The following is a 22,597-nucleotide window of genomic DNA, read 5'->3' on the forward strand; positions in this document are numbered from 1 at the left end:
GGAGTCTAGGGAGAGAGTTCGGCAGGTTAAGTGATTGTCATGTGAGCATGAAAACCTGAGTTTGGGCCCTAGGACCCGTGTTAGAAGCTGTGGCTGGTGGAGCAGACCTGTAATTTCCAGTGCTGGGGGTGTGGAGACAGTCAAATCTCTGATGCTCATTGGGGAGTCAGTTTAGCTTCATCAGTGAGCTTCAAGCCAGCAAGACCCCACCTCTCCCCCAAATAAGGTGAATGGCTCTTGAAGGATGACACCTAGTTGACCTCTGGCCTCTTCGTGCATGCTGGCACACCTGCCCACACAGGCACACGCAATGCACAAGCAGGTTGATTCTATACTGACAGTGTAAAACACATTACATTTGGGTATATTTATCCCACGGAAACTGGCAACTGTTGCAAATGTTTTCAGAGACGGTTGTTAAACATTTACCAGCGTACTCGGGCATGTGTGTGCTCACACGCTAAAAGCAGAGCTTAGCAATCACCGAGTAGGGGCCTGCCAACAGCCAGAGGAAGGTACACTGGGCCGAACCCAAGGCTTGGCACACTCACCAGCCGCAGATTCTTCATGGCTTGGGGAAACATGCCTTGATGGAGCTGCAGCTTGCCAACTTTCATCACTTGCACACCTCTGACAGGATGGCTTCCAGGGAAAAAAATCCTGGAAGAGACCAAAAGGCAAACAGTTGACGGGAGCCCTCAACCTTCACACTCAGTATTTCATCAGAAGACTGGGACAGGGGGGAAGAGCTGGCTGCGACTGTTAATGAGCTCCTGAAGAGAGATTAGCTTGTGATCTAGAAGCCAATATGGAGATGAGATGATATATAACCTTCCTTCAGAGCCCCAGAATACCTCCTGCATTGGGGGCGGGGGGAAGAGACATCCATCTGGCCCCGCGCATGCACATTGAGAGAGAATGCTGCGTTGCATTTTGGAGTATGCCTCTGCTCCTGATCCTCTTCCATGGTGCTCCAACATGAGCCCAGTTATATCAAGAGATATTTGTGGAATAAATGAATGAGATCTGCTACACGGAAACGTTTAATCATGGGCTGCACAGGCTCACAGACAAAGAACAGCTCAAGCAGAGAGGGCATAGGGCTCAAATTATCTAAGAGAGGACTCCAAAGATGGTCACATGACCATCCAGGCAGGTCCTCCCTCCTCTGGAGCAGTGGCATTGGGGGCATGCCCAGATACTTTCAATATAGATTTGCTGGCTAAATAGTTGAGCATTTCTCTTGACTCCAAATTGATGCTGCCACACCTCCGTTGCAGAGCCCTTAGATGGAATCTTGGCTCTAGAGCCCGTCATGGTGCACCTTTCCTACGGCACCTGTGTGTTTACTTTCCCTCGCCAATGGTTAAGGTACTGAGTCTGAAGTGTGTTCCCATGGAAGCCAGCACAGAGAAGGAACTCGACTCATACTTGAGACCTTCCACATTGTCTTGGTTTCTGTAATGAAAGACCCTGACAAAAGTAACTTAAAGGAGAAAGGGTTTGTTTGACTGATGGTTCCAGGCGACAGCCCATCACAGCCGGGGATTTACAGTGGCAGTTTGTGACAATCAGTGATGTCTTGTCTATCCACAGTCAGAAGGGGATAGCAATAACTTCATACGTGCTAATGTTCAGCTTGATCTCTCCAGTCAAGTACAGGGAGATGATCGGACCCACTCTTAAGAGGTCTTCTTCCCACATCAATGCAATCAAGACAATGACCCTCAGACCTTCTCAGAGGTTAGCCTTAGGCAAGCCCACACAGATGTGCCCAGAAGCATCTCTCCTATCTGTCGGGTTGGCAATTAATGCTATCACAGGCATAGCGCATAGCACAGGAGGGGTGTTGTGGCAGATCGGAGAATGAGGACTCAAGACTATCACTTTTTATTGTCTCTTCTGCCTCCAATGGGTTCTGAGACAGCGGTTCTCATTCTTCCTAATGCTGTGACCCTCTAATACAATTCCTCATGTTGTAGAGATGCCCCAAACGTAGGACTATTTTCATTGCTACCTCATAGCTGTGATTTTGCTCCTGTCATGAATTGTAATGTAAATATTTGGGAGAGATAAACGTTTGCCATGACCCACAGGTTGAGAACTGCTGCTCTAAGCGAATGCTGAACTTCCGATGCCTACGCAGGATTATGTTCAGGCCCGAGGGGAAATACCACACTGGACAGACATGAGCATTTCTGTCGGGACCCCTTGATCCCACCAGACATGGATAAACATTTATACAAGAGTAAAAATAACATTACAGGGAAGAGTGTGCTTTCGTGCCCGAATTCTGCGAGCGACACATATTCAGTTCAAATTCGGTGGGAGAGAAACTGACACAGTGGTTGACAGGGAGAAGTGACTGGTGGCTGGGTGGCTTGGAAGACACCTGGGGGAAGCTGGGCTCCCAAGACCTTGGACTGACTTTAGGGATGGAAGGATGGGTGTGTAGTTAGACAACCAGGGAGTGCAACCAGGACCTACTCCTGATGTCTTTATGTTCTGTGGCCACACAGACAGTCCAGTGCTGTCCCTGTGTGGCTCAGCTCAGCTGCCCTTTAACCTCCGCTGGTCTTCACCTACTGGGCTATCAGACGTCAGAGAGCCCACTGAATCCATACGTCAGCTCCCCTGTGTAACTGGTCTTCTGCACTCCATTCCCCCATTCAGCTCCTCTCTGGGAAATGCAATACTGACATCTATCCATTCATGCTCTTAACAGGGTAGATTGCTGGCCTGGGGGGCAAGCTGTGTGCCACAGAAGGCGGAGCGTGCCTCTTTAAAGACCCAGAAAGGGAGGAGGAGGAGAACAAAGCAGACACCTGGGTCCCCGGTCTCCTTCATCTCTGGTGTATGCTATGAGGTCAGTCACTTCACCTCCTGTCCCTTACAGAATGGACCTCGTTATGGAGTTGTGTGGAAATGATTTTCAAGATCCTCAGACAAAAGACTTAAGTGCGGGATGCCATTATCAGGAGGTAATTGCCCCGGACACGTTCCCTGAAAAGCGCACCTGGATTCGGGATTTTATTTTATTGCCGTGAATACGGAATAGTTAAATTTAAAGGCCAAAAAGTAATTTTATACTAATAATCTCTCTCCTAAGTGGGTGTCTGTCATGTCAGTGAGCAGAAGGGAAGAAAATCTTTGGTTCTGTGATAGCAGAGAAAGTGGTACATAATTACACTGTGACGGGTACCTGCCTCGGTCACAGGAAGATTAAAAACTGAGTGGAGTTTCTTAAGAGAGGGTGAGCGGGAGGCTCCTGTAGGGAGTGGGGGACGCCCACACAAAAACTCAGTGAGCTGACTCTTAGTAAGAGGCTGCTGGAGACCTTTTGTCTCTGGAGGCCTCCCAGCTGACGTGTGGAATCGGACTCAGGTTTGCTGGTTGGAGCAGCACCCTAGGAGGCTCTGGGGGAGGCTCACTCCTGCTGGGTGGCCCACTTGGGGTGTGGCCTTTCCATCACCCTTTTGCAAAGGGGAGTAATGAGAGAGTGCGGGGGTCCGCTGGTCTTCGCCTCCTGGGTTATCAGATGTCAATCACGGACGCGTAGAAAACCTGAAGGTGTGCTGGGGTGAAACAGGAAATGGGGTGTCAAATCGGGGGGGGGGGCAGGGTGCAGCTGTGAGATGCTGGGTTTTAGTGCTTTCAGACCTCTGCAAACATCCAAGGTGTACTCTTACCCTTGGCGAACACAGAGCTATGTTGAACAGATGAGGATTAAGTCACAAAATAGAAGCACTGGGTATCCCTCCCCTCTCCCAACACAGCAGTTAGGGACCACATTGACTTGGAAAACAGCGGGAGCTGGCTGGTTTGGACTGAGGAGAGGATGGGAAGCTGGGCTCAGCCTGGGGGGCATGGGAAGGGGCAGGCCATTCTACCAACAGTAAGGGAGGTTGAATGCAGATGCGGAGGGGAGGTGCCCTCAGGTGAGGCTACCCACTGCAGTTATCAAGTTCCCAAGTCTTCTATCGATGACACTCTACGGAGGGGAAGGAAAATACACCAGCAGGTAGGAAACACGGATGACTAGAGAAAAAAGGCCCTGGTGTCAAAGGCAGTGGCTGCCTTCTCAAATCCTTAAAAAAAAGAACGATTTGGGACAAGTAAGGTCAAAGAGTTGACTCAACAGGATCCTACTGGGAAACAGCAGTCACAGGTAACCCCAGCCCCCACCCCCGATTCAGAAACACCTCCACAGAAACACATAGGAGAATTGTATGACACCATTATCAGCTGGCGGGCCATTCCACTCATCTGGGCACTACGAATCTTCTCACAGGGACAAGGAGAGCCATCTCAGACTCGGGAGAGCTGGGCCTAGGATGCAAAAGCTGCCCTGGTGCTGCTGGGCTGAGTTGTGCGTGGGGGAGCACATCTGAACAGCGGAGGGGAGGAGAAGCATATAATAATATATAATAATATATATATTAGCTTTCGTTCTGACTAGAGGCACATACGGTCTTGCTGCTCTCAGGTTTTAGCAGAGGCTGACGGTCAGGGAACTGGAATTCTTGAGAATTCAAAGGGCCAAAGAAGAGATGCCTTTGCTGACAGGACCTCTGCTCCGTGCCTGGCGCCCTCCGTGGGATGCAGCCACATTGGTGCTGCCTCAGTGGTGGCACCGCTTTGATGTGTTACAGGACAGGAAGAAACATTTATCGCTCAGGCCTGTTTGGAAAACCCTAAGGCAAAACGGTTGCTGGTCCTAAAATCAGAGTTTAACCTGCCTGTTGGAGTCGCACCTCCAAATGAACACACAGACCTAGTTGTCTGGAGTTTAGCTGAGAAATTTGGAATAGTGATGGGGCCTGGAAAAAAAAAAAAGTTTGCCACTCCTGAAAACCCAGTCCAGGGTGGAGACGTTCTCGCTAGGCAAAGCTGGTAGAGGGAAAGGGTCGTGGAGAATCTTCCAGTGGCTTAGGTTACTGCAAGATGAACGCACTGCCCGGTCGCTGACATGGGAAAACAGACGTTGAGCACTGTCTGAGAGGACATGGCTGAAATTGTTTTACATTTACCTATACAGCATCCTTGCCAAGCCAAACAGAAACCGGCAAACCAAAACAGAACTAGTGGCGCCCATAAAGTTAAATTCCATTTTATGGGAAACACGAGTGATAAAGGAATATGCAGAAGCCGTGGGCAGAGCTGAGGCTGTGGGAATCTACAGGACCTCGGCACAGGGTCCTTCACAGGTCACGACAGGAAAAGAAAGAGAAGGAGCGGGGAGGGGGGGCGGGAAGAAGGGCTGGGATTTAAAGAGACTTAAGAGACGTAACAAGCGCGTGCAGTACCTAGGCCTGGTGCATCCCGGTTCAAGTGGGGCAGTGGTGAAAAGGCCCTTCTCGGATAATGAAGGGAATCTTAACACGAGATACACTCAAGCTGTGAGCAACTGTCCGCCTGTTTTGTATTAGATGATGTAATGTCTGAGATGTGATTTAAATACCGTCAGCAGAATCCATTTTCCCAGCAATGGTGGATTAGCTTGCTTCAGGCTGACTCGTGCTACAAAAAAGATGGAATGATCAAAATATTTTTAAGACCCTAGAAGGGGAGACAGACCATGGAAGCTGGAGGCTCCTAAAGACTCGTGACTGTGGAAAAGACTGGAAGCTTGGGCATGTGTACCTTCTGTGAGGTGCCACTTTACCCTGTGATGCTTGGAAAAGAGAGCCGGGCCAGGAGGACCGAGTAGCTGAGCAGGTGGCCTCAAGGACAAGGATGTGCAACAGCCTATGCTGAGGACCCAAAAAAGGAGGGGGCACACGAGCGAACACCAGGCTTTCATCAGTGCCTCCCAAAGGGCTACAACCTCAGAATGGTGTGGTCAAGCAGGAACAGAGCAGCGCCTGTTCCTAGAATGAGTCACTTAATGTACATCTTGCCTGAATCAAGGTGTTATGTTTCTGCCTTGATTGGTAGCAGCAAAAGTAAACCTCTGTGAGTAACACAGCATCATCCAAAGCCCTGTCATCTCTTTAACTTCTCTGTACAACACGCAGCACCCAGCAAAGCCATAACCAGGTGCAGGAGGAGGGAACTGTCAGAAAACTGAGAGAAAGGAAACACAGGCATGAAACAGAACTGTTGTACTAAAATATTTAAGTTCTGGGAGACTTTTGGAAGAAATGTAATAAGCCAGGTGTGGTGGTGCACACCTTTTAATCTCAATACTCAAGAGGCAGAGGCAGGGGGATCTCTGTGAGTGTGAGGCCAGCCTGGTCTACAGAGCTAGTTTTAGGACGGCCAGGGTTATGCAGAGAGACCCCTGGGTCAAAAACAAAAGTATGTTTGAAAACTTAAGTAACAAGAAAGAATGTCAGCAAAGATCAGAATTTCATAAAAATCGGCAACAGAAACCTTGGAAGAGATAACACAATAGTTTGAGGTAAGATTGGCCCTGGCTCGGGGTCTTGAACTGGTAGCCAGACAGATGAACGCATTTATCATCCTTCACAGAAGGGAAAGGCATGCTAGCTGGAATCTCACGGGAGAGAAGGGAGACGTGGGCAGAGCAAGGTCTGACGTATCAACCCTAAGAGACTTCACAAATAATAAATGACAGCAAGACACAGGTTCAAATCTACAGCCCTGTGAGGAAAATTCACCAGTGGGAGAGTTGGGAGAGAAGACGGTGACAATCACAGAAGGCAGGCCAAGGATATGACGGCGCATCACGAATGTTTGACAGTCTTCTTAATTGGAACAAGACAAAACAGACACGAAAGGGTTTTGTTTTTCTACCTTTAGATACGGTGGACCCTTCTCTTTCCGGAGCCTAGGTTCACCACCCACAGGCTGAAGACAGCCCGGGGTTGAGTGGGTCAATGGGGGCTACTTGGCTACATAATCTATATAAAAAACAAGCGGTTAGACAATGCTAGCCCATAAGGCATTTCTAACTATTTTGTAAGATAACCTGGCATCAAAAACGGTTATTAAAACTCCACCATTTACAAAAAAGGAAGGGAGGGAAAGAGGATGGGAAGGAGGATGGGAGGGAGGATGGGAGGGAGGGAGGGAGGGAGGGAGGGAGGGAGGGAGGGAGGAAAGAAAAAAGGAAGGAAGGAAGGAGGGAAGGAAGGAAAGAAGGAAAGAAGGAAGGAAGGAGGGAAGGAAGGAGAGAAGGAAGGAAGGAAGGAGGGAAGGAAGGAAGGAAAGAAGGAAGGAAGGAGGGAAGGAAGGAGAGAAGGAAGGAAGGAAAGAAGGAGGGAGGGAAGGAAGGAAGGAGGGAAGGAGTCGAGCCCTATCACCACATCGAGTCTCCGTGGGTGCTGCAGTTTTTCTGCATTCGGAGCCTCAAATGAAATGACAGACACAAGAGAGGGGTAGAGTGTTCCTCCACCTTCTCCCAGACACTGACCCAGCAGCTAAAATGCAAGCTGAAGCTTGCAATGAACCCTGAGAGATGTGGCTTCAGGGCTCAGGGCAAGCACCATGGGGAATGGGGACAAGGCTCTATGGGAAGTCACAGGATCCTCCTCCGCTCCCCAGGTTCTGTATAAGTTAATGCAGCTGTTGTAGGGAACTTATTTATGTCCTTGTGACAGGGAAGCTTTGATTTGTAACAAATAAATTTTTTGTTGTCCCCTACCCCCAACAGGAAAGAGCTGGAGAGGGAAGTCAGACCACACTGCCCAATGACCTCAGTTAACCCGCACTGTTAGCCCAGAAGGCTGCGAATCCCCAAGTGGATTGGCCGTCCCCAGTGTCCCCTCCGCCCACAGCTCCAACAGAGGTGGGGACTCCGCTGTGATTCCTGCTTGTGCCTCAAACCCTGATTCCCTCTGCGTCTGTGCCGAGTGCCACCAGTGCCCCATGCAGCCCAGAAGGTCCGATCTGTCTCTGTCGCCTCTGTGCGCCTGCCTTAGTATGAGAACATTCATAGAGCCCACACCGTAACTGGACCTGACACCATGACAATGAAGTCTGTCTTGGGTTTCTTTTACTCTGTAAAATTAGTAAGCGGGACCGTTTCTGCGCACGAAATAATACAGCTCCCATTTCACGTTTCTCACACATTTCCAAGCAGGGCCCTTTGCCCAAAGGGTGGGGGCTTCCTTTTACCTCACGGTTCTAATGATCAGGAATCAGATGCTGATCCACTGTTGGGATGACTCTCTAATTGGATGTTGAGAACCTGGGAAATCTTCTTGTTTAATCTAAACACCGGTGTAATCCAGGCTCAGGAGCAGAGACTCATCTGGGGAAGCAGTAAATTAGAACGAAGGAGACAGAGAGCTGGGCTGAAGCGGCTTGGTGACTCTGTCACATCACCCTTGCCCAGGTGTAAAAAGGTGACAGGCCAGCCCTGGGAACGCATACAACAATGTTCAAACACAGGCACTCACAAACCAGCCAAATGTTAGTGTGGAAAGGGGAAGGGCCCATAAAGTCCCACCCCGTGCCCAGGAGCTATTTTAAAGTGAAGGCTGCTGGTGTAGCAAGAGTCGGTTTTCTTCAGGGGTGTGATCCTGGAGAGCTTGCCCATGCTCCAGCAGACAGTCCCACATCGGTGCCCACAGAGGCTCACAGAGTCAAGTGGCCTTAATGGGTTTAAAAACAGAGCTCATGAGGTGGAGATGGGTGTGGGAGCGGGATAAATCAGAGAAATTGGAAGGGATAGATTTGACCAAAACACATTATATGCATGTGTAAGATTCTCAGATCAAAAAAAAAAAAGGAATTTTAAAAGATAAAACAAAACAGACAAATAAAAATAGAAATATGTTCTCTGAAATGTCTGGCTTTGATATTTCTTTATAGAATGTGAACTGAGAGCCGAGAGCCCACTGCTTCCGTCTGTCTTTGTACAGGGTTAAACCACTGTGAATGTGTTCCCTGTCTCACCAAATGTACTGGTTTCCTCTCCCCTCTGCCAAGCCTGCTCCTCCTGCCCCTATCCCCACCCACTAACACAATGACACCAGGAAAACTGCCCCACAAACTGGACGGACTCCCCGACAGACAGGGTGGCATTCTCCTTCACCTTAGTATCTTTGTGGTTAATACTCCTGACGGCGACAGGATCGTCTTTGCCTGTCCTTTGCAGCTTTCAGATCTTGCAGCAGTGCCACTTTAAGATGTGAAATGTCTGAGGACGTTTGTGAATGCTTTACAAGGGCCAACAGATTACACAATGATTGTATGTAAGTTGTTAAATCCTGGAGAAAACATGGGAATGCGGTCTTACCAGGGCCTCTCCCATGTTCTTTACACTATTCTTCCTTAATACAAGCAACAAAGGCCACTCTAAGGTTGAGCGTGACCACCAAAGCCCTCGGGATCTGAACACCCACATGACTGTACTGTTCTGACATCACTTTCTATGGAAGAACTTGTGAGTGGAGTTTAAACATTTATTTTCAAGGGTTTTAAAAAAATGTTTATTTGAATCTGTTCAAATTTGTGAAGTTTGTTTGCGTCCTGTTTGAAGTCAAAGAGGAGGTTAGGGACCACACTTATTCTTTCTTGGAAAATGATGTAAGATGTTGAAGTCTGTTAAAAATGCAGCAAGTGAGGGAGACAGTAGTAGTTAGAAGGATCCCTAAGAGGCAAGTAAGATGGTAAGATTGTGGGGCTGGCGGGACAGAAGAGCAAGCCTGGTGTCTACCTCACCCAATGAGATCTAACAGGAAATCCTCCCCGATCAGCAGTGGACAGGAATCAGCAGCGGTGTATAGTATGAACCCTCTGTGCTATTATGGCGGGGTGAAGGAAAACAGGCAAATGAGAGTTTGCATTGTGTGCTAGTTCGTTTTATGTTAAGTTGTCACAAGCTAGAGTCCTCTGAGAGAAGGGAATCTCAGTTAAGAAAACCGGTCCTTAAGATGGGGATGAGGCAAGGCTATAGGGCACTCACTTTCTTAATTAGCAATTGACAGAAGAGGACCCAGCCCATTATGGGTGGTGCCATCCCTAGGCTGGAGGTTCTGGGTCCTATAAGAAAGAGGTTCACCAGGCCATGGGAAGCAAGCCAGTAAGCAGCATCCCTCCATGGCTTCTGCATGAGCTCCTGCCTCCAGGTTCCAGCCCTGCTTGTGTTCCTGTCCTGACGTCCTTGGATGACGATGCTCTCATGCTGTTTTGGTCATGGTGTCGTATCACAGCAATAGGAACTCTAAGTTACACACTGTGTGATCACATTACATGCCTAGAGCTGGATCAGGCAGCAGGTAGGGTAACAGTGCAGTGATTCAACACCAGCACACAGGGTGATGATGAAATAAAAACACTCCTGTATCCTCCAAAATAAAAACACTCCTGTATCTCCAACATTTAGCAGCTACACAAAGGGAACTGTCAAGGTCTTCTGGCTGTCCTGGAAAAGATCACACATGTTATGGACCATACTTAGTCTGGAACTTCAGGAACCAAGAACTCATTACTCCTTTCTCATTGTGTATTGATACCCATTTTCCTAACCGATCTCTCCTTCCCACCCTTCTGCTCTCCAGTGAGCATCAGTCTGCAGCTTGTTCTACAGGACAGACTTACTACAGCGACAGTTTGATCCCAAGCAGCACCGGTAGTGCTAAAGCACTAAGGAAACCCAGGGTAACTTGTCCCTGCTGCAGCGCTGGGTCAGAACAGTTCTCCCTCCCTCCCAGCCATTTCATATTCTGTAAGAGGGAGCTAGCCCACAGTGCCCGAGCCTCCAGCATGGATGTCCCAGTCCATCTTCTCTCTCTTTTTTATTTAGTAGACTCCATGTATTTTTGAGTACTTTTTGTTTTGTTATTTTTGTCTTATTATGTTTTGTCTCCTTATTTATTTGTTTGTTTTTCTGAGAGAGAGAGAGAGAGAGAGAGAGAGAGAGAGAGAGAGAGAGAGAGAGAACATGAAGCTGGGTGGGGAGGATTGAGGAGGAGCTGGGGGAGGGGAAAGTACAGGATCAAAATATATTGTATAAAAATACACAATAAATTAATTTTAAAAAATATTTAATTACATCAGTTTCCACTTTTCTTTCCTCTCTCCAACTCCTCTCATGCTCCCCATGTCCCTTTGAAAGCAACTATCTTTTTTCTTTGATGTCTATTATATGCACATATACCCAGCTGAGCTCATGTTTATTGTTTATGTATCTATATATGATGACTTCACCTAGTTTATAAAAAGGGGCTGGGGATCTAAAAGGAGAATTCTTAGTTAGATAAATAAAAATTAAAATCTCTGAGGTTTCATCTCACCCCAGTCGGGATGGCAAAGATCAAGAAAACAACTGACAACCAGTGCTGGCGAGGATATGGGGAAGGGACCCTGCTGCTGGTGGGGCTGCAAACTGGTACTGGGGAATCCTCAAGAAGACTAAAATAAGCATATCACACGGCCAGCTGTACCACTCCTTGGCATAAGCCCAAAGGACTGGACATTGTACTCCAGGGATACTCATCAGCCATGTTCATGGCTGCTCTAATCACGACAGCCAGGAACCGGAACCAACCTACATGCCCTTCAATGGATGAACGGAGAGCGAAAGTGTGGTGTATATACACAAGTCAGCTGAAAAGGAAACTGGAGTGGGGAATGTTCTGGTGAATGGCTGGGCCTAGAAAAGACTATCCTGAGAGAGAAGTGAGTCAGGATAGACCAGGAAGGACAAACTCTCTATGTCCTCGCTCCTCTGTGGTCTCCATTTCTAAATCTTCAGATGGGTAACTTCAAGAGGAAGGCAATGAGGGAGTCCAACTATCCGACTGTGGATTTCAGAAGAACAGTAACCAAGACAGAGGGAACAGGCCTGCACTCTCTTACAAGTCCTGGGTATGTCGATTCATGGTCTTTGTCCCCAGGTTTCCATTGACCCTTGGGAAACCCAGTGTAGTGGGGATACATACAGGGAGTCCCAGAATTTACAACTTAACAATGTGTGCTCTAATTACTCATGGCTATTCAAGAAACCACTCCCAAAGGCACAGACACAAAGCTCCCTACATTGACATACTTTCTATATTTGCATGTAGGGGTGAATATATTGTGGCTAACTTGTCCTGGTTCTATAACATCTGGAACCTCAGCTGGATGACCTGAGTGCCCAGCCAGGAGTGTTTCAGGACAGATAAAGGGAGTTCAATAACTCGCACAAATGATTCTACTCACGAATGCAAGTTTTCTAATGTGCCCTAGTGTGCTTCCTCTTGGGGTGGGGGATGGTACAGAGTATTTCACAGGTGTCCCATTATTTTTTACCTGGGGTTGGGTGATTCCTCATCATAGGATCCTTGGCCCTGTTCCCTGAGCATCTATTTCTTACAGAGCCTTCTAGGTTGTTCATATTTGATGACTGCATTTATTTCGGCTCATAGGAAGTTTCCCTTTCCATTACAAATACTTATTAGCAATGCATTTACACACGTGTGAAGGTCAGAGGTCGACTTGTAGGAGTCAGTTCTCTCCTTCCACCATGTGAGTTCTGGGGACTGAACTCAGGTCACTAGGCTTGGCAGCAAGTGCCTTTACCCACTAAGCCAATTGGCCAGCCCAGGTTTCTTTCTTAACAATCCTTGGAGGCAGTACTCAAGCTTGAGACTGACAGTTGACAGCAAAGAGCTGTAAAAACTGAGCACTGCATTGAAACTGGTGGCAATGCTGGGCCAGTGAAGGTAATGGGACTTTAAGAAGGTAAAGAGGGTTACAAAAACTGGGCTTGGGCACCAGGACTAAGTTATCACCAAGGACTTACATGTGTGCTTTTTTTCCTCTGAAGCAATTTCATAGCCACTAATTTCACCGACCACTAGTAAAACCTGGGTGTTTTACTATTACACTTATACAGAGGTGGAACCTGAGGTCCCTGGAGGCCATGTGATCTGCCCAAAGCCTGCAAGTCAGAGAACTGAGATCAGAGCCCAGCATTCTTCTTTCTACCCCACCTTGAGACCTCAGCAACCCCTCCCCTAGCCACTGGTTTTGTCTCAGGCAGCTCCGTGCAATGGGTTAACATCTAACGTTTCAGATCAGTTTCTCTGGCCCCTAACATACCCCGAATCCGCTAAGCATGGAAGTCCCCACAGCCCAGCATCACCCGACCACCAGGAGTCCACGGGTGGAACCCAATCTGTCACTCAACCCAGAGAAAAGGAAGTGAGCTGGAGGGACGTGGAGCCAGTCAGCAAGGTTGTTTCCCACAGAAAACCCAGAACCTTGCATCGGAGGAAATAGTGGATCGCTGTTATCACCAGCTGTGCTTCCATTTGTAACACTATTTGCAGGAAATATTTAGGACACTCTCCTATTTTCTCTGCGCAAAATCAAGAGAAAATTGAGAAATGCCAGATTATATTGTCTTCGGAAACCCTGTCGTGGAGTAACTCAGCTTTCACAAGCTAGTCTCTAAAGACCCAACTGATCGCTAGCAGGCTGGTGGAGTAATAGAATTTGCTGGAAGGGGCAGGGAGGGGCAAGGGAAAGTGTGTTCATTAGGGCAGAGTCTTCTGCAATGCCTACTGCATTCTCATTCCTCTTCAAGATCGCACACCATCTCCTGGGCAGAGCCAGGGCCTTGCTAGGGATGTTTCGGGAATTTTACAGTCGGAAGGCATTTTTTTTTAACACTTGTGCAAATGACTGCTATTCTTGCTCTAAATGGCTCACTTCTGCTGGCAGGGAAAGGCCATTCTGCCTCCTTCTCTCTAGAGTACTACGTGGCTGCTGTTTGCATATAGTTCCCATATTTTAGTAATTTCACAGTAGCCATTTCCAGCCACTTTGTCCAGCCACTGTGTCGAGTCCAGCCTGGATGCCTGGCCTAGTCACATCGACATTTTGCAATGAGCATCATTTGTCTCCACCCCCTCCATCCCTTGCTTCCTTGACAACCTTTCCTTTTCTGCTTGGGCTGGAGACTTTCACAGTACCTTTCTTACTGGTGTCTCCTGCCTTCCCAGGGGCACTTTCCCTTGGTAAGCATCTCCCATGTTCTTTTAGAGATGGCCAAGCTCATCAAGACATTGGGGAAGGTTCACTCGTTAGGTGAACGTCATTTCTCCACAGTTCAAAATCCTGTGGGGTGCTTGAAAAGTCTAAGAACACTGGGAAAAGCTTCCAGCAGCCAGACCCAGTCTCACCTGGGACCATCCAAGAGAGATTTTTGTTGGGGGATGGGTTGATAGATAAATAAAAATTAGACTGGCTGAAGGGAATATGTTGGGAGCAATGCCCTTAAAACCTTCCATTATTGATGTTAATATTATAGCTAGAGTTAAGTAAGATAAAATGGAAAAATGCTAAAATGAAAATATGATGACTGGGTTCATTAAGAGGTCAGGACGATGGAAAATCCCCGGCTAGCTGCAGAAGGCTAATACAAACGTGGTGGTCAGGTTGCCTAATGATATAACAAACTTGTGACCTGAGAAACCAACATCCTGCTGACGTCAGCCGATTACCTGACCACAAGAGCACAGTGTCCTTGGCTTTCGTACATGTTTCCTGCTTCCTCCCTCCCTCTGTTACCCCTGCTATGGTATAAATTCGGCCTTGGGAAAAAATAAAATTTGTCACCTTAATCAGACTCCTGTCTTGGTGTCCTTCTTTGTGTCTCTTGTCCTCCACTCTCTCCTAGGTGGTCCCCAACCTCCGCTGACTGCCCTGTGGGTCGGAGCAGGAATAGTAGGCACAAAATCCTGTGCCTCAAATGCTCTACCAAGAACTCAGGGATAGATTAAACAGGCAGGTTAAGAGTGTTCTGAGGATGGAACACAGTTGCAGAAATACCAGCCACCCTTACTCCTGCCGTGTGGGTGCTAGACTACTGTGTCAATGAATGGTGCTCACTGGGCTCTGCCTGCTTTGGCGTTACAGGTCCAGGTGAGAGCAAGGGAGTTGGACTCAGGTCTGGAAGGTGATTGTACTATCTCTCCCTTGCTCCAAGTCGAGCCTCACTGAGCTATCCAGGGACGTGAAGGCTTCCAGAAAACCAGCACCAACTGCACAAACACAGAGAGATTACCCAGCAGAGGCTAGGCTACGTTTAGAGGGAGGCAGAACAGGGATTTCAGGCTTCCCTTGAGTAATGGGCGTGGATGGTGCCAATTTTTGGTACGATGGCTGAACACCTTCACGACTCCAAATTTCCTGAGATAAAGCTCGGGGTCTGATCTGGAGCTAGCGCCGGACTGCGTCCTGCTTCATCTAATCAGCATGCCCATTGGCTTCCGCTTGAAGTAAATACACTTTCTGCTCAACTCACTTTATATTTCTGGACAAGTTGTTTTCCAGGGGGGAAAAAAGGTGGTGATCTGAATGTGGACTTCATTGTTGTTAGGAGCTAACAGAGGGGCTGCCATGGGAGTCCTCACCCTGACCCTGCACATTCAACAGGCTGTGCCCTGAGGAAGCTGAGACCACACCAGGAGGAAGCCAAGTCCATCCAGATGTAGCTCCTCCCAGATCCTCCTCACCCACAGCCGATGCCTTTGCTAAATTGCTCCAGGCCTTTGCTGGGGAGTGAAGTCAGTTTGGGAAAAAGGAAACTGTTATTTCACCTAGGAAGAGAGAGGTTTGGCCAGCGCATGAAGAGTCCTTCCAAATCCCCCATTGGGCCTTAAAGTGCTGCTTGGAATGCTTGCTAATGCGACGGGCTGGTTTATTTTGTGAATGCCAGGACACTGCAGAATAGCATATGGAAACAGCAGGAGTCCCAAAGTCAGGGCAGAGTGGCACTGTGACTCCGTGGGTAACTGAGGTTTATATGTTCACTGTCTGTGTTTTTCTTGAGTGGGGCCTTGGAGCAGGGTCTGCCAGGCGGATTATCATTTTCTCAAGGTAATGAGTTTACCTATCTCTTAGAAAAGAAAGGGAGAGAGAGGTTGAGAGGAAGGGGAGGAGGGGAGACTTGTGCTAACTCCTGTGAGCATCAGGAGGTACCAGCTTTGCAGAAATTCAATTTATTCCTCTCTCTTTTCTAGTCTGTTGGCTAGAGCCATTCATCCTGTATCTTGGAAATCGGTGGAAAATCCTCAGCAGAGACGGAGTGTGGCCCTGCCAGCCTCATCCTGCAGCCAGTCCATCCTCATCTTCCTTCCCTCATGCGCGGTTATGTTTATGTCCCTCCAGAATGCTGGCCACTTCCCTTTCCTCTGAGCCACTCCCTTCCAGTCCGCTCTCCCTTCCTCCCTACAAGTTCCCACTGTTAGGCTTGGTGATATAGGGCCACCTGATTAGACTGCTTCATATCCCGAAGGCTAGGGGTTGGGGATTTAGCTCTGTGTTAGAGCGCTTGCCTAGCAAGCACAAGGCCCTGGGTTCGGTCCTCAGCTCTGTAAAATACAAAAGGTGAGATAAAAAGTCTAATTTTAGACAGGTGGAAGGGGAGGGGGAGAAAGAAGAAGGGAGGAAGGAGAGAGAGAGAGAGAGAGAGAGAGAGAGAGAGAAGCAGATATGCAGAGCGGGCAGAGAATCCTACAGGCTGGAATATTGATACAGCTAAGAGCATATCCTAGGACCCTCCAAGTGGATTAGACATCCATCCACCTCATTAAGAAGTAGTTCCTTGGGGCTTACAATTAGCACAGTACTGTTACAAGGACTGCAGTACACAAGGACTCCCCGGCAGCATGGAGGTAAGCATCGCTGTGACATTCTCACTTATAAGTGAGGAAGTTAAAATTCACAGGAGTCGATGAATTGGCTTAAGCCACATAACACAACACACTGCAAAACAGGCCTGCACTTTCCTGTGGTTTTTTAGGGGGGTGGGGGCCTTAGAGCTGTTAGCAACCAGGGATTCTCATTGCTAGAGACTTCTAGGCTTTTATGCTTAAATCTTCCTGGCACAGCAGACCCCAAAAGAGGTCTGTTGTGATAACAGGCAACAGGCAAGCTCCTTATTCAAGCTAGGAGGACTCTCATGCTATTACCCCTCGGGGACACGCACACGGGATGCCAACATTCTCCTAGTTTATCTTTTTCTGGAGGTACCAGGCCAGTGGGGCACAGAGCGAGTCTGTCACGATACTGCTAAGCAGTCTGTAGCTAGCGCATTGCTTGGCTTGTTTTGTTTGTTTTTAAATGAATGTGACCCTCCTGGTAGCAAGGGAGTAAAGAGGGAGCCATAAAGCAGGGTTTGGCATGGGAAGGAACCTGTTCAAAGCAGAGGACACCCCACAGGGTTCCTCTGGCTTTGTTCCCTCACCTCAGTGGCTGCTGCCATCCAGTATCCTGATGATGGTGAAATATATCCCCTTATAGCGCAGACACACACGGAGCAACACTCCCTGGCAAAGGCTTGGGTTCCGGAGGGGCGGAAATGCTCTTCGCATTTCTGGTCAGGAGACTTCCGCCTCAGCCTTACGTCTGGCAGGGATGGAGCAGGGCCAAGGCTCTCTGGGAGATGACCAGCAACCTTCTAACTGCAGAATGTCCCTGTGCATTCAGGCGCTCAAATGTCACGCTGTCACGTGACCGTGAGTGTACCCGGGCGCATCTCACGTTAGAGCTCAGTTTGCCCTGGCTCTTCCAACGAAACGAAATGGCCAACTTGATGAGGACTCACTGGTCCAGTCTCAATCACTGTCCTGCTAATGTCCCTCCTCTCCCCCTCCTGCCCTACTCTCTGTCCTTTACTTCCCCCTTTCCAGGAGCTCCATCTCTTGCTCATTCTGCCGGTTCCATCCTCTGCCCCGCCCTCTCAGTAGCCCCTCCCCTACCTTTCCTTTTGCCCTCTACCCACTTCCTGTCTGAAGCCCGACCCCCACCCTTCACCTTTTCCCACCACCTCTAATTGCCTGAACTCTCTGATCTCCCACCCCTCGCTCTGTATAGTTAGTTTCTTTGACAACTGCCACATAGCTCAGGGTAACAGAAAACCCCGCAAAGAGTGGCTCATGGTGACATGTGATCTGGTTTGTGGTTTCCTCGAACTTGTATAAGTACACAAGATTTTATACTCACTGACGTGCTTGTCCAAGTCTAATGTTTAGCAATGGCGCTACTGGGCAGCTTTCTTCTAGCTTAACCTCTTGATGCATCTATATGATTTTCCTTTCATTGTATTCAACTATTTGCTGCCTTTCTTAAAAAAGAACTCTCCTTATTTGTGTGTGTGTGTGTGTGTGTGTGTGTGTGTACAGATCCCTGCAGAGTCCAGAAGAGGGCATCAGATCCCGTGGAGCTGAATTTATAAGCAGTACTGAGCTGCCCAGTGTGGGTGCTGGGAATTGAACTTGGTTCCTCAGGAGCAGCAGCGAAAGCTCTTCTTAATCTAACTCAGCCATCTCCCCAGCCCCTTGGCTACTTTTAAAAAATAATTTTTACTAAGATTTTTCTGTCTGATTGAATTTCTCAGTGCTATCATGTAATTCAATATGTAAACTCATTGTTCTGTTCTGTTTTGTTGACTATAGCTTCCAGATTAATTGGTTCTATTCAATTCTCCCATTCTCATTTTATTTGCTTGGCCACTCATTCCAGAGGGTTCTGTTTCTCCTTAAGTGTTTGCATTATATTTAAGACTTTTGTTCTACTGTTTTGTCTCCATATGGCATGAATTTGCTGCTGTGTGTCATTCTGACTGTCTTTTTTTGATGCTCTTCGAAGTGGAAACTTAAGGGTTCTTTAGAAAGTAGTTGTGTTGAATGGAGTTTTGCTAGGGCGAACACGTGAAGGAACATTTTAGTAAAGAGGACACAGGTAAAAGGCTAAGGCAGGCTTGTGAAAGAACGTTTCACGGAAGCAGAAACAGGTGAAAGTGTGTTCTACTAAAGCTAGCATGTGAAAGGACACGTGATGAAGGATTCTTTGCTAACCACACGCATGTATTGGTCCACCTTACATGCATTGCTGAGTTTCATTTCTCAGGACTCCACAGGGAAAAACGCACCAAAAAAACTTCTAGTGGCGTACTGAGGATTCCTGCTGCTTCCATGGGCTGGAGCTGATTGGCAGAGTGATGTCAGCAAAGACAGACACATGTGCTGAGTCAAGACATATGGTGTGGTAAGACCGGTGGCGAGCATGGGACGTTTTGGGGGAGACTTAACTGACAGTGCAGGACGTGGAGCTTGACTTGCTTGTGTAGCTAAATGCTTCTTGGTCTGAATCTTCCCTGGTCCTCCCTTTGCTGAGAGAGACACAGCAGAGAAACTCTCCCTCTTGGTCCCTCCTGCTGACTGGTGCTGATGTGGTTGAGGCCTGGCTGTCTCTGCTAGGTAATGCCATTGCTGCTGCTGCCCTGACACTACTGAACTGGACCGCCGGCGTGAGGTGTTTGCAAGCGGATCAAGCTGCTGCCGTTTACCCTCGAGCTGAACTGATTCCCAGACAACACAGACGGGACTTGCTCTAAAGAACCTTCCTAAACAGGTCTACTTCCCTTGTGTCTTTTCTTTCCCACCACCTCTGGTGGGTGGTGGGCTAAGAGGGAGATTAATGCATTTAAGAACCATCATTAAAAGTGGGCTTTGAAAAATTAAAATTACAGCTCTCTTTCCTTGTCATGAACGGAATCTCTGGGGGTGGGTTCAGGTATCCCACTCTCAACGACACAGATGGAGATCTGTCACTCAGGTGGAAGGTAGCTTGTCTCTGGTCTGGATCAGCCCACATCTGAATCGGCTCACATCCAATCACCCCCAGGACACACGGGTTTCACAGGAGCCATCATTTCAGGGCCAGCAGCCTCCTGACATGAGCATCTCCCACAGGTGAGGGTGGCTCGATTACACCCCACTTCCTAGAGCGCATGCACAGTAACCAGTCCATGTCAGGAGCCAGCGTGCCAGCCATCTCACTGTTGTCGCACAGGGCCAAGCAGCTGAGGTGCAGGCCCCATCCCTGCTTCATGATTCTCTGCTCTTCGACAGCCTAACTGTTCGTCCTGCTATTGGCTCCGGCTACATCTTCCCGCTTGCCATTGATCTACCTTGCCCCCGTGGCTGAAAGGGGTCTCTAATTGTGCCCGCTCTGACTGTATCTCGTCCTTTGGTCCATGTGTGCCAAGCACCGGCATTAGCATCTCAGTTCTGTGGTTCACCTGGAATTCTTTGCCTCAGGACCAGACCACGCCCGGGGAGAAGAAACTCCCCGCATGCTCTTCTCAGTCGCTCCCTTCTAGGCCAAACACGGTTCTCTCACGGGCGCCTTTTCTGATCGTCTTAGTTGCTTCCACCACATAGCAAACAATCACAAACGTCCCCCACATGGCAGAGACGGGCTACGCTCCCATCCTTCTGAAGAAAGGCTACCCATCAAGCACACTAAAGTTAATGCACAGACATGAAGGGCAAGAGTAGCCACCATGGCATGCCAGAGGGAGGGAGAGAGGACGCACGCTTCTTGGGATGGGACTTAGATGAAGAGATCGTCTGGGACTTAAATAATTATGTACAATAATCAAAGATCCTGTCGCCCCAACACTTCATTGAGAATCAAATGCAGTGCAGATTTCCTACACGGGTAAGGGGGAGGAGAGAGACATCTGAGTGGATGGATGTAAAGGCCTGGGTTCTCTTAGCAAAATGGAAGCTAGTCCCTGCGAGTCTGCACAAGGGCACGGAGCAATGGCTGACGGCCCTGCCGACCAGAAGCCCCGTGGGACTGCGCTAACCCACAGTAAGCGGCTGCCTGTGATGAACTGTGTTTATCCGGGGTGGCATGTGGAAAAGCAGCAGGAAACGGCTACATCCCCTCTGCTGTTTCCTGTATTCATCACTTTCTTAGGAAATACAGTCTTTTCCTATCTGCAGACACTGGGACTGTGGATGTCCGTCAGTCCCAGCCTTCTCGAAGCTACCACAGATTCAAACTCAGAGAGTCTAGGTTGACAACATGTGACACACACGTGCAGATGCTTAAGCACTCTGCTGGGACTGACTGGGGGTGTCCAGAAGCCCCACCCACTTCTTCAGGTTCCCTGCCAGTGAGAGAGGCCCTGTCTCACTGGGGTTCCTAAGGAAATGACCATTGATTGAGGTTATCTTTGGGGTTCTAGCTGGATCCAGAGAATCCAGATGCTTCTTAGTCAAGAACTGCTTCCTCTACCTTCAGAGAATTCTACCATCTTCAGAACCTCTAAGACTTTTTCGTGACATGGGTTCAAGGATGCTAAGCGGCTTGGATTTGCAGTCTGGTGCACAGAAGCCTGATAAGCTTTGCTGACAGCTCACACATGCCAACTGTTTCTCCGGGGAAGCGAGTTAGTCTAGAAAATGAAAAAATTCCTACTTAAAAAAATATGCAGCTCTCAGTGATTATGGGCTATTTCAAAACCTAGGAGACTCCAGAGGATTCTTGGATCCAGCTGTTTGAAGGGGAATGCAGCAGCCCCTGGTTCCCTTCTTTCTGTCACCTGCAGCTTGGGGTCAGTGGCTTTAGCAAGCAGAGCCCGAGGCTTAACCGCACAGTGCAGCTTCTTCTGTGCTCACCACAGAGGTGAGCGTTTCCGTCCGGAGTCCCTCTGCTCCTCCGGCCAGTAAGATGGGACTTTGGTAGGCTTGAGAGAGTCTGGGAAGCAACTGATGAAGAGCAAGATTACGCAAGAGAGCACGTCCTGCACTGGAACGCCAACCGCTTGAGTAGACGGGCCACATACAGCACATTGGCCTTCACGCACTTTGGCCTCAGATAGTGACAGAGGAGGCTCTGTCTGTCCTGCCCTAGATGAGTTTCTCACTGACGTCTATTAATAGTCCAGTGAACCATCAGGGGATTGCTCAGTGGACTAGCACCCCACCTAGAGACGTGTGCTGGAACTCACAGAAACTGAGTAGCTGGCATTACCCCACCACTCCAAGGAGTCATAACGAATCCCCAAGGAGACTGCCATGCAGTTTTCCATCTACATTCGGCCTGCCTGTCCAGTCACATTCTGAACCACGTGTCCTGACCATTTTCTTCATGTCTTGTTCTCAAGGGGCACTCTCCCTCAGGCCACAAGGCAGGCACATAGATGCCTGCCAGCCGAGACCGGTTCACTTCACTCTCAGCACAGTGCTCCCTATGCAGCTAATGGCCAGAGATGAGTCCGAAGAATAAACAGACAGGCACAGGGCAGGCCCCCGAGGAATAGCTCATAGGGAGAGGATGGAGACACAGAAGAGATCCTCTGTAGCCTTGGGAAATGATTGGCCAGTGGACTTCTAACAAGGTCCCACCATCGTAAACTGAGCAGGTGGGTCAGGGGAGGAGGGAACTCGTGGAGCTGCTTGGGACCCCAGCACTTCTCAGTTGTCCTTCTATGCTTTTGCTGCACAGTTTCCAAGGCTCTCTGCTTGCAGGTGACAGTAGAAAGCCTGTCATCTCGAGGTTTTCTGGAATAAGACACTGAACTTTTTCATATTCTTCTGGAGGATGAACTAAGGCTGGCTATGGTGGGTGATGGCCATGGCAGCCCCCGCTTCGGGCCTACTGTATGAAGATCCCATGATGGGATGTCTTTCCTTCCTTGATGTAACTTGTAACCGTGTGCTATAGACTGCGATCATATCAGTATAGTGTGTGGCCCACATGACATGATTAGCTGAGTGGTGACAGGGTTCGTGTATGACTTTTAAAAGACACAATGCTACATCGAGCAGTGTGTGGCACGTGGGTCTGCCATGCAGATGTGTCTCAGTGAACAAGCAAATCACTTCTGTAGATT

At 48.6% G+C, this 22,597-nt stretch overlaps 1 protein-coding gene across 2 annotated transcripts in view; it reads right to left on the minus strand.

Annotated features, from left to right (window-relative positions):
* The window catches only part of Smyd3 (SET and MYND domain containing 3), a 556,924-nt gene that overhangs the window by 13,535 nt on the left and 520,792 nt on the right, over window positions 1–22,597 (minus strand). For both annotated transcript variants that reach the window (NM_001025762.1, XM_087581431.1), the window contains one exon: window positions 552–660. In NM_001025762.1, coding sequence (NP_001020933.1) covers window positions 552–660 — 109 coding nt within the window. The remainder of the gene's footprint in view (window positions 1–551; window positions 661–22,597) is intronic.

Source organism: Rattus norvegicus, chromosome 13, assembly GCF_021556685.1.
Source record: "Rattus norvegicus strain SHRSP/BbbUtx chromosome 13, alternate assembly SHRSP_T2T, whole genome shotgun sequence".
NCBI classification, from domain to species: domain Eukaryota; kingdom Metazoa; phylum Chordata; class Mammalia; order Rodentia; family Muridae; genus Rattus; species Rattus norvegicus.